Below are 13,050 nucleotides of genomic sequence, written 5' to 3'. Positions count from 1 at the left end.
GGCTCTGTAGTCTTTTTTACTTTGAACGCATACAATCTCCAGTGTGCCACAGATGTACAACAGAGGGCTTATAAAAGTAAATTAACTAAAACATTCAATATTGCATGTACAAACGAAACGAAGAAAAACAGCAGTCTGGATTTCACGAAAACAGATATGCTCATTGGCGAAGTCATGCCGAGCAATTTCAAATCATTCTGCAAGTATAATCTAGGGCCATCAAAGGTAGGACATGAAAAAATTCAAATGTTCCACATCTTGAAGTAAGTTTTTTTTTTGCAGTCTATAATAAACAGAGGGAAAGATCTTTTTTGTGCAATCAGCAGTATAAGATGAAATATATTATCATTCCACTGAGACTAAAGTTTCTTCTTATGAAAGCATTTTCAATAGCTCTTTGGAATGATATTGATATCTATGGGTAAATTTAAGGCGTCTTTAGCTAAGAAATCAGCTCTTTCATTTCCATAGAATCCATAATGAGCACGCACATAAGAAAAACTGATATCAGTTCCCTTATATCCAAACGAAAACCATCGAAACTAGTCCTGCAAAATTTACAAATATTATCCTGATTCTTGCTGTTGACCTCTCCGATAACTGTTTATTGTTTGACTTTAATTAGTTCTAAATATATAAAATTTTTTAAGTTTAGAAAATATCGTCCTCTTTCTTTCAACAATCTGTTATGAAATATAAAATTCTGCAAATTAATACATATGTTAAGTTTTATCTATAGATTTATATACAAATATTCACCTGATAAATCAATGTATAACAAAATACCATTATTCGTTTCTACTGAATATACCTGCACATTGCTTTGCTTGTGCATATTGAGTTTTAAATATTTTTCAATTCATCAAAGATTACATTTTTTACTAGTATTTTTTAAATTCACTTTTTTTGTCTCCCATGTTTTCTCACCATATGAATTATCTGAAGTATTCATTATTTTAATTATCTGCTTCTATGGGATCAATTTATTTTCTTTTCAAGATCTACAAGAATTTCATTAATTAATGACACACAAAAATCATTTCTTTGATAACCAAAAGTAATCGGTGGTGGTGTATTTAATTATGGCAAAGCACACTAGGGCTATCTGCCTAAGAGGAGGGATGCCTTTCGTGGAGGACTTTCTAAGGGAAACTGGCTCGTACACACGTTACACATGGGGAAAACCATGAAAACACCCATGCAGCCAGCCCGTTCGCGGGATTCGAACCTCGGACCGAACTACCAGTGTTCAGCGACTTTACCGCTCGGCCGCTGGTGGGCCTCCAAAAGTAATCGAATTCCGTAACTGAGTCAATTATCGATTATTTGAGTCAATTATCGATTGCATTGCAATGTACTTTTTTTTTATTTAAGAGAATACTTTCAAAATGCAAAAAATCTAGGGTTCGGATAAGCGCATTAATAATGTTACGTGTATTTTTAACATATAAATATAGCCATTCAGTTTTCTTTCAAGTTTAACAGTATGAAAGTTATATAAATGCAACAGTATCGATGCGTTTCTCTTTACAAATATCATTATAAAAAATAAAAAATAAATAAAAAAATAAAAAAAAAAGGTGGGGAGAGGGGGGAATAATTCTATTTTTAACAGCAGAATTTTAATCAGATGGTAAATATTTTAATCAAGTCATAGCTATTTTGAGACATTTGTTAATTGCCAAATCTTCTAATCTATATTAATTCATTCTCTTTCTCTAAAACATTAATACATCAAAAATCAAATCCACATTTTAGAATGAAAACTTGTCGAACGGGGACATTTCTTCCCATTTCTTTCCAGTGGCATCAGAGTATAATTACCATGGACTTTATTAGAAATATACTTTTTTCTCTTACTTGCGTTGTACTGCCGCTGACCTGTTATCATAGAAGGAGAAATTTGGATGATTCAAGTAGTTTTACGCTGGTCTGCTATTACTTGCTACTGAATTTCTGTAGCTTATATTCAAATTTCATAGCAGTCTTATGCATAATAAAATGCCACTGTTATCAAGAGACTCAGCATCAAGAAAAGAGGGCTTTTTCAATCTGTTTCTCCCCTTTGCAAGTACGTTCCTAAATTTCTGTAATATTAAATACAAAATCCACAAGAAAATTCCTAAATCAGGAATCTTCCATTCATAGTTTCCAAATTAAAAATTGTCTTTAATTATCACAACCTTATCAATTCATTAAAAAAGCGTGCAAAGTTAAATCTGCTGTAAAATTCAGAAAGTAATTAATATATTTTTTCAATACGTTTCTTTCTTACAAACTGATTTACAAAATCTTCAGCAGCGTGTTTTAAATATTTTTTCTGATAAATCTTTTAGATATTATTTATGCGTAGGGAAACAAGAATTCTTATTTATCATATATAGCTAAAAAACTGACATTAATTTACACTCTTTTCAAGAAATTCAGATTTAGAATGCCTAGTTAATAATATAAATAATGCTTAATTCTGTTATCAGATGTCAAGTGGAAAATACTTCCAAAGAAACAAACGTACAATTAAAATTATAGCATCAGATGATAAAGTAAGATTTAAAATGCATCAGCTAACAAATATTGTAGAAACACAAAATGAGATGTCTGAGCTTCATCAATTTTTCTTCAAATGTTTAAAATGTATGCAATTCATTTTTGAGGGTGTGCTTTAATGTCTTTCAGTAGCTTAAATTTTACAGGACTTTAAGAATTATGGACAACAGAATATTTTTTGTATGTTTAACTTCATATGCCGAAGAAAATATTTTAAGCACAAATTTTTAATTAAATCACTTCAAAATATTCAAAATAAAATCCTGATATAATTTTTGCGTTTCTTGAGTCAATTATCGATTGCATTGCAATGTACTTTTTTTTTATTTAAGAGAATACTTTCAAAATGCAAAAAATCTAGGGTTCGGATAAGCGCATTAATAATGTTACGTGTGTTTTTAACATATAAATATAGCTATTCAGTTTTCTTTCAAGTTTAACAGTATGAAAGTTATATAAATGCAACAGTATCGATGCGTTTCTCTTTACAAATATCATTATATATATATATAAAAAAAAAAAAAAAAAAAAAGGTGGGGAGAGGGGGGAATAATTCTATTTTTAACAGCAGAATTTTAATCAGATGGTAAATATTTTAATTAAGTCATAGCTATTTTGAGACATTTGTTAATTGCCAAATCTTCTAATCTATATTAATTCATTCTCTTTCTCTAAAACATTAATACATCAAAAATCAAATCCACATTTTAGAATGAAAACTTGTCGACCGGGGACATTTCTTCCCATTTCTTTCCAGTGGCATCAGAGTATAATTACCATGGACTTTATTAGAAATATACTTTTTTCTCTTACTTGCGTTGTACTGCCGCTGACCTGTTATCATAGAAGGAGAAATTTGGATGATTCAAGTAGTTTTACGCTGGTCTGCTATTACTCCGCTTATAATGTACACTGCGAAAAAAAGAGAAAAAAAGTGGGGAGGGGGACAGTTCTATGTTTCCCGTTCTACTGGGTCGATTGACGAAATTCAACTTGCGTTTTTCATGTCTCGAAAGCGCGACTTAGGATATGTATTTGATTTATATATAGCATTGTTCTATTATAGGTATTTCGACACAAAGTCGGACCTTTTCTAAAATAACATATACAAATGTTTTTCCATATTTCGATTCTACGACTTAAAATACGCCAAACTGTTAAGTTTTTTTTAAATTGCACGAGTGCTTTTTAAAAAGTTAGCTCTCAAAATTTTAGCTCCTCAATGTTAATTGAGTTTGGTATATATTTATTAATCTCTCTTTTTTTTAAGTTTATTTGATTCTTCCTTTTACATTTCGAAATTCAAGTTCATTCCAAATAAAATTCAATCATTTTTCATGATTTGTTTTTAAAATTTGTGTTTTTAAATAATTTTAATAAATTTCTCAAATTTGAATTATAATTTATAAAATTTTTACCATCATCTTAAAGTAGACGTATTTCTAAGCATATCTGCAAAAAATTACAATTTCTTATTCAAAATTTCCGAAGATATACGTGAATTTATGTATTGGCGCGTTTTGAAATTTCGCATACTTGTTGAGTGCGATAAAACATTAGATGTGGTTTAAACACTTTGCTAAAATTATTTGGAAGTAGAAACGATGTGAATTTTTTTCCCGCTAATACACAATGTAAAAAGGTAGGAACGAGGTGTCTTTTTTTTTTCCGCTCCGGCATAGTGGAAGGGAAAGGAAACTTGTTTGCCATATATTAAGAAGTTCGCCAAGTGAATTATTCTTGGCCAACCTGAAAAAATTTCGCCAACATGAATTTTTGAATTTCTCCATATATTTAGCACCAAATATTTCAAAATTTAATATCTAGGCATAATTTGAGTGGCAGAATCGAAATGTGAAAAAAATTGGTATGTTATTTCAGAAAATGTCCGATTTTGTGTCAAAATACCTATGTTAGAACAGTGCTATATATAAATATAATATATATCATAAGTCGCGCTTTCGAGACATGAAAAACGCAATTTGAATTTTGTCAATCGGCCCAGTAGAACGGGAGATATAGAACTGTCCTCCCCCTTTTTTTTGTGCAGTGTACATGTTATAGAGCTAGTTTATTGCTAAACATCTTAATCAAGAAAATGAAATGGAACATTTGTTACTTAAAATTCATTTCGACAGAACGATAAGATGATGTAGTAGTCTTTTTAAGGAATAAAGTCTAGGCTTTGTAATTTTAACTCTTCTTTCGGAGAATATTGAGAAATTCTGAAAACTGCAGATAAGTTTCCGGACAAAATGAAAAATTAATTACTGTTATTTTAAGGAAACACACATTGGGGATACATCAATAATAAAAATATCACGAAAGTTTAAATAAATGTAGAATATCTTATATTTCTTTTCCTAACAAATTATATTAGCAATAACGAATATCAGGAAAACTATCTAATTCCATAATAAATTTAATTTAGTTCAAAAGAATAATGAAAATTTTAATACAAATCAGTATAATTGCCAAAAACGGATATTTTAATTACTATAAGATTTGGAGAAAACACTATTTTCCCACAACTGAACAGATAATTTATTTTCAACCAATGGAAAAATGCAATGAAATTCTAAGGATGTATTATTTCATTGAATTTTCTCATTACGTAAACAGAAAAATGTGATAAACAGAAGTATTAAATAAGGTAAAAATAAAAAGTATGTTTAAATGTATCTTCTTATTTTTGAGCAATTTGATTTTAATCTTCATTTTTCTTTTATCATATAGTGCTTAGCAGCCATATGTCAGCTATCAGAAGACGATTGCGATGACTATTATTACAATGGCTCCTACTACGACGACTATTATAACAATTGCTTAGAATACCTGTATAACGTACTAGATTACTACTATGATGGCTCGGAATACAATTATGATGACTGTTATTACAATTATTATTGCTGTGCTTATTACTACAGCGATTATTATTGCGGTGACTTAAAATATGACTGTAACTGGGACTTAAATTATTATAATCCAGATTATTATAATTATAATGATCAGAGTGAAGAATTTATTGTTATTTCTAATCCTGAAACAGACGATATAAAGTTCGAAAGTAATGTGAATAAATCAGATGCATCATCCTTCGCATCAACTGCTATCACAGCTAGCCTAAAACGTGCAAGCGATAATAGAGTAAAGATTGTAACAGTGTCTCAAAATTCGGATGTATATCAAAACAACAAAATTTTTCCCTATTTAGTTAAAAATAAAATTCCCGAAACCGTTATATTAGATGAAAACATTTCAAACAACAATGATGAAAAAAACGAACAGGGTAAACTGCTTTCTGAGAATCTCACTGTAAATAAAAATACTAATTTTAAAAATAAAAACCACTCAACCATACTTAATTTATTTGTTTCTCAAGGTGATTCAGAATCTTTAGTTAAAAGTCAAAATACTATATCAGATTCAGCAGACGAAACTAATAATAACTATGAAAATATCGGAGTTAATTCGTTTTTTCAGTCTTACAATGGAAAACAAAACACGAACGTAAAAAATGGACATATACAATCAACTTCAAAACCATCTCTTTCTCAAGGCAAAGCAGAAAATAAAAGCGGTTCTCAAAACATAGGGCACAATATTTTTTCTCAACTTTATCCTGTAAATCAAAACATTAACTTAGATAATGAATGCGAGAAAATCATTCAGAATGTACCTTTTTCTCGAACCGAAAGTAGGCTTAATTACGATCATCAAAATACAGTGGTTGATTCGTTTCCTCAGTATCATGCCATAAATCAAAACAGTATCTTAAAAAGTCAATATCATGAACCAATTTCAAATCCACCTTACTCTCGAGACGCACCCTTATCTCAAGGAGAAGGCTGGAATAATAATGGTTATAAAAATAGGGGGATTGACTCGTTTCCTCAGCCATACATTGTAAATCGAAAAACTAAATTAAGTATTGAATATCAAAAATCTATTCCAAATCCACTTTATTCTCAAGAAGACGGATGGAATAATAACAGGTATCAAAATATAGAGATTGATCCGTATCATCAGTCTTACGCTATAAACCAAAACACTAAACTAAATAATGAATATCAGGTACCTGTCCTAAACCCACCTTATTCTCAAGAAAATAGTTGGAGTAATAACGGTTATCAAAATGCAGAGATTGACTCGTTTCCTAAGGCTTACGCTATAAATGAAAAAAACTGTATTAAATAATGAATATCAGAAAACCATTCCAAATTTAGTTCATTCGCAAGGAGAAAGTTTAAATAATAAAGATCATGAAAACACAGAGACTGATTCATTTCCTCATCCTTACGCTATAAATATAAACACTAAACTAAATAATAAATATCAGGTATCTGTCCTAAACCCACCTATTTCTCAAGAAGATAGCTGGAATAGTAACGGTTATCAGAATGTAGAGATTGATTCTTTTCCTCAGGCTTACACTATAAATGAAGACACTGTACTAAATAATGAATATCAGGAACATATTCCGAATTCACCCCATTCTCAAGGAGAAAGTTTGAATAATAAAGGTAATCAAAACATAGGGACTAATTCGTTTCCGCAGCCTTACGCTGTAAACCGAAACACTAAACTAAATAACGAATATCAGGTACCTGTCCTAAGCCCACCTAATTCTCAAGAAGGTAGCTGGAGTAGTAACGGTTATAAGAAAGTAGAGACTGTTTCGTTTCCTCAGGCTTATACTATAAATGAAGACACTGTACTAAATAATAAATATCAGGAACCTATCCTAAACCCGCTCTATTCTCAAGAAGACGGTCGGAATAATAACGCGTTTCAAAAGACAGGGATTGATTCATTTCCTCAGCCTTACTCTATAAATCAAAACACTAAACTAAATTATGACTATCTGGAACCTATCCGAAACCTACCTTTTTCTCAAGAAGACGGATGGAATAATAACGTGTATCAAAAAATAGGGATTGATTCATTTCCTCAGATTTACGCTATAAATCAAAACGCTAAACTAAATGATGAATATCATGAACCTATCCTAGACCCATCTTATTCGCAAGTAGACGGCTGGAGTAATAACGGGAGTCAAAATGCAGAAATTGATTCGTTTCCTCACTCATACACTGTAAACCAAAACACTAAACTAAATAATGAATATCAGGAACCTATTCCAAATCCATCTTATTCTCAAGGAAAAAGTTTTAATAATGAAGGTTATAATAACACAAGGACTGATTTGTTTCCTCAGCCTTACAGTCAAATCTCTAAACTAAATAATGAATATCAGGAACGTATCTTAAACTCACCATATTCTCGAACCTATCTTGAACCCCCATATTCTAAAACTTATTATAAACCCCCATATTCAAAGACGCTTTTGATAATAACGGGTATCAAGACACGGGGATTGATTCCTTTCCTCAGCCATACGCTGTAAATCAAAACACTAATTTAAATAACGATTATCAGAAACCTATTCTGAATCCATCTTATCCTCAAGGAGAAAGTTTTAATAATGAAGGTTATGATAACACAAGGAGTGATTTGTTTCCTCAGCCTTACGCTGTAAATCAAATCTCTAAACTAAATAATGAATATCAGGAACCTATCCTAAACCCACCATATTCTCGAACCTATCGTAAGCCCCCATATTCTTAAACTTATCCTAAACCCCCATATTCCCAAACTTATCCTAAACCCACCATATTCAAAGACGCTTTTAATAATAACGAGTATCAAGAAAAGGGGATTGATTCCTTTCCTCAGCCATACTCTGTAAATCGAAACTCTAATTTAAATAATGAATATCAGGAACCTATTCTGAATCCACCTTATCCTCAAGATGAAAGTTTGAATAATAAAGTTTATCAAAACACAGACAGTGATTCATTTTTTCAGCCGGATGCTGTAAATCAAAACATTGACTTATATAATAAGTACCAGGAAGCCGTCCAATATCCACCTTATTCTCAAGAAGATCGTTGGGATAATAACGGATATCAAACCGCAGGTGATAATACGTTTCCTCAGCTTTATGCTATAAATCAAAACACTAATTTAAATAATGAATATCAGGAACCTTTACAAAATTCTCCTTATTCTCAAAAGGAAGATTGAAATAATAACGGTTATCAAAACACACATCAAAACATTAATTTAAATGATGAATACCAGGAATTTATTTATTCCAATTCCAGCCTATTTTTAAGGAGGAAGTTTGAATAATAAAGGTTATCCGAACAGATTTCATTTTTTTCAGCCTCACACTATAAGTCAAAACATGAAATTAAATAATGAATATCAGAAACCTACTCCAAATCCACTTTATTCTTGATAAGACGGTTGGAATAACAATGGTTATCAAAATACAAGAATTGATGGATTCCCCAGCCTTACTCAAGAAAAAATTAATTTAACCAAGGCAGGTAACTTCTTCCAAATGTCTTTTATTCTGAAGGTAAAGTTGGAGATGTTAATGGTTTTGAAAATACATAAATTGTTTCGTTTCCTTAGGTTGTAAACCAAAATACTAACTTAAATAGCGAATATCAAAAGCCTTTTCCGAATTCAACTTTTTCTCAAGGCAAAAGTGATAAATATGGTTTTAAAATCACAGATATTAATTAGTATTTTCAGCTTAACTTATGAAACGAAGCACCAACTTATATTTCAAATGCATAAATCTATTCCACATCCATTTTTTTTCTAAAAAGGAAGGTGGAAATAGTAATGGGTGTGAAAACAGAGTGGTTGATTCATTTCATCGTATCATGCTGTAAAGCTAAGCATAAACTTAATTGTTGACAAGGAAAACTGACAACTGAATCCACTTTTTCTCGAGGTGAAGCTGGAGATCATAATGGTGATAAAAATACCAGAGTTGGTTCAGTTCTTTCATTTTAAAATGTAAACCAGAATTATAACATTATTATTATCACATTAAGTTATTATTACCAATAATTAATAATAAATAGTAATGGGTGTGAAAACAGAGTGGTTAATTCATTTCATAGTATCATGCTGTAAAGCTAAGAATAAACTTAATTGTTGACAAGGAAAACTGACAACTGAATCCACTTTTTCTCGAGGTGAAGCTGGAGATCATAATGGTGATAAAAATACCAGAGTTGGTTCAGTTCTTTCATTTTAAAATGTAAACCAGAATTATAACATTATTATTATCACATTAAGTTATTATTACCAATAATTACCAATATCTCAATCAAATTAATTCCTTTGCTCATCGCCTTTCTGCAAACCGAAACTTTGATGTGAATGATACATATTCCCTCCCCAATTCAAACCCTCCATTTCCTTTAAACTAAAATTATCTGAATTCTTTCAATTTAGCTGCAATACAGAAGCAGCTTCAAAAACCGGTATACAAAGGAGAATTAATAGCAATTTATTTAGACACAGAGATTTCCACGCCCTTATCCTATTCCAATTTAAAATAAAATCCTATTTAACGGTATAAACTCTACGTTGTACAACCATAATGAATTAGCTATACCAAATAAACCTTCTTTTATTAGCAATTCGTGTTACAATCAAAGTTTCCACAGAATTATGAGATACTTGAATTCATTCTACTGTGAACAATGCAGGCGGCATTCCTTTTGATTCAAGACAGAAGAAAAAATGATGAACTGAAATCTGAAAACATGCCAAATATAACATGTATTTAAGAATTCTAACAATTCTTTTGCAACTGTAATGAAATATTTTTCTGAATAAAATACGTTGTACTGATAATTTTGATTTAATCATGTTTTTTCTTTTGTCCTTAGATTTCATGAATATAGTTTCATGAATGTTTTGTTTAAATATATCACAGAGTTTTTGTTAGAGTAAGCGCTGACTAACTGTATAACGACATGTAGTTGTTATGGAACACGCGTATGAGATTAGCATTATTTTGAAAATACCAAACCACGTAACAGTTATCTACCTAAAATGCATTTTTCCATGGATATTTTAACATAAAATGGCTCTTATTCACGCTTCAGATGGAGAAGCACTGAAACTCCCATGCAACCAGTTTAACGGGATTTGAGTCAAACTACCAGTATTAAGCGATTTCAGCTCTAGTTGCTGGTGAGCCTACATATGAATGGAAGACTTTTATAAATTTATTTTCGAAAACGAAATTCCATATCTTAATTTTAGCTACAGAATTATATACCCGTAGAATGAAATGAATAAAAAATACAATAAATTTCTTAAGAAACGCAATTAAACATTTGGAACGAGGGGAATGGAAACAAATAAGTGGAAAAGCGTAAATAAAGAAACATGTTTTTCACTCATTGCATTCTTTCTGCCCCTTTTTAAATTTTCTTTTATTTATGTTTACGGATGGATATTTTTAACAGACTTCTTAATGATTTCTGTTTTCTGTTATTCGAGGTTAGTTGCAATTTCGTAAAGTCGAATACCTTAAAAATGTCTGGTGGAATTCAAACCGAAACTATGCTTAATTTTCAAATACAAGTAAAGAATATGACGTAAAAATGTTTAACTGCATTAACGTAAAAATGTTTCGTCACCATTAGGCATTTGGCTTCGGAGTAGAAGATCTGAAAAATGTGCAGTGACTTCAAAAGGATTCGAACTCCTTACACAATCCTAGAAACACAAACGGTATCTATGTATGGGCTCCGAATAACCAATTGTTTGAGGATCCGGTTTCATTAAATACATTTGGGTAGATCAATGTTTCCTAAACTTTTAGTGTTTTATGCATATCCATACATGAACGATCCTTTTTGCGACCCACATGTACGTATAGAAAAAGGATAACAGAGAAAAGCAGAAAGTTGAGAAACGAGTAGCTTATTTGAATATGGGCAAAACTCACGAAAGCAATCTCCCTAAGGGGAAGGATGCCTTTGTGGAGGACTTTCTAACGGACACTGGCTCGCATTCCCATGGGTAAAAAGTGGAAACCAACCATGAAGACAGAGCATTCGATTGGGATCGAACCCAAGTCAAACTTCCAATATTCAGTCGTCTTAATTACTCGGCCACTGGTATGCCGATAAGAAATGGAAGAAATAAATATGCATACTTATATAAATGGACTAAACAATCATGTATAATCAGTAACAACTACAAATGAATGAATGATTTCAAATAAATATTCATAGTTTTATGATAAAATAAAATATTTCAAAACTCTTCCTAACCAGGCAAATATTTATCATGACCCATTTTTCATGGAACCATTGAAAACTGAGATTCGAGTAGATTATTTGAATATTGGCAAAACTCACGAAGGTAATCTCCCTAAGGGAAAGGATACCTTTGTGGAGGACTTTCTAACTGATACTGGCTCCCATTCCCATGGGGAAAAAGTGGAAACCAACTATGAAGCCAGAGCATTCGAATGGGATCGAACCCAGGTAGAACTCCAATATTCAGCTCTCTTAATTACACGGCCACGGGTATGGCGATAAGAAATGAAAGAAATGAATATGCATACTTATAGAAATGGACTAATTAATCGTGTATAATTAGTTAACAACTACAAATGAATGAATAATTTCATATAAATAGCCATAGTTATATAATAAAACAAAATATTTCAAAACTCTTCTTGACCAGGCAAATATTGTATCACGACCCATTTTTTGAGGGAACCATTGAAGTAGAGAATTTATGATGTTATAATGCGCAATGCTCATGTTCTTTGTGTCTAAACTTGTTTCCACAATAAGTCGAATAAGAGGCCTGAAAGATACATATTGCTAAATTTCATACATAGATAGATGCTTTTAGTGCAGTTATATGTGAAACTGTTCTATTTCTTTTGTACAGTGTAACATGAAAATCTAAAGGAACGAAGCTTGCCGGAAAAATTAGAATACAGAGGCAAGTCTATTTAACATTGAGTAAATCGTTATCTCGCTAATTTGGGGAGATATCACTAAGCTGGCAATGGTTTTGAAGACTAATTTTTGTCTCCAAATTTGGAGAAAAATCGCCAAAAGTTGCCAAACTTGGTGACCGTTTGGTGACATTTTGGTCCGGGTTCTGTATCACTGTAATAAGTATGGTAACTGAATAAATGCAATTGATTTCATGTATAAATATAACTGTATTTGATCCTTATGTTCCTTCCAGTCATTTCGAGAAGCAGAAAGTACTAGAAATATCTCGGAGGCCGAATGAAAACTATTACGAGACCCGAAAGAGCATCTGCTCTCTGTTGTTGTTGTTGTTGTGAGCTATTAGTTAATAGCGACTTCAGAGTGTTTGAAGTATAACTACTGATTGTACTCTGTGATACTGCGAACACCTGTAAAATTATTTCTGTGTAAAGTTCCAGAACTCGGAGGTGTGTCTTTTGACAAAATAAATTTGATCAACCAATCATCGGACCTCTGTGCATTCAATCTATTACGAATTCGTAAGCACGCAACAATATTATCAGGTCTTGTGTTCCTCTTTACCTGCTTTGGAAACATGAACTGTCCTGACTCGGAACAGGGAGCTTACTCAAGCTATGTTCAATAAATTGTGCAGTAGACA

At 31.5% G+C, this 13,050-nt stretch overlaps 1 protein-coding gene across 2 annotated transcripts in view; it reads left to right on the top strand.

Annotated features, from left to right (window-relative positions):
• LOC118203791 (uncharacterized) overlaps positions 1–10,272 on the top strand; it is a 51,623-nt gene extending 41,351 nt beyond the window's left edge. For both annotated transcript variants that reach the window (XM_035376085.2, XM_035376078.2), the window contains exon 6: positions 5,284–10,272. In XM_035376085.2, coding sequence (XP_035231976.1) covers positions 5,284–6,744 — 1,461 coding nt within the window. In that variant the 3' untranslated portion in view covers positions 6,745–10,272. The remainder of the gene's footprint in view (positions 1–5,283) is intronic.
• The last annotated feature ends 2,778 nt before the right edge of the window (positions 10,273–13,050 follow it).

Source organism: Stegodyphus dumicola, chromosome 2 (assembly GCF_044657685.1).
Source record: "Stegodyphus dumicola isolate Sdum_Otavi_A_Nest chromosome 2, ASM4465768v1".
Classification (NCBI taxonomy): Eukaryota; Metazoa; Arthropoda; class Arachnida; order Araneae; family Eresidae; genus Stegodyphus; species Stegodyphus dumicola.
This window is presented reverse-complemented; position numbering and strand designations above follow the sequence as displayed.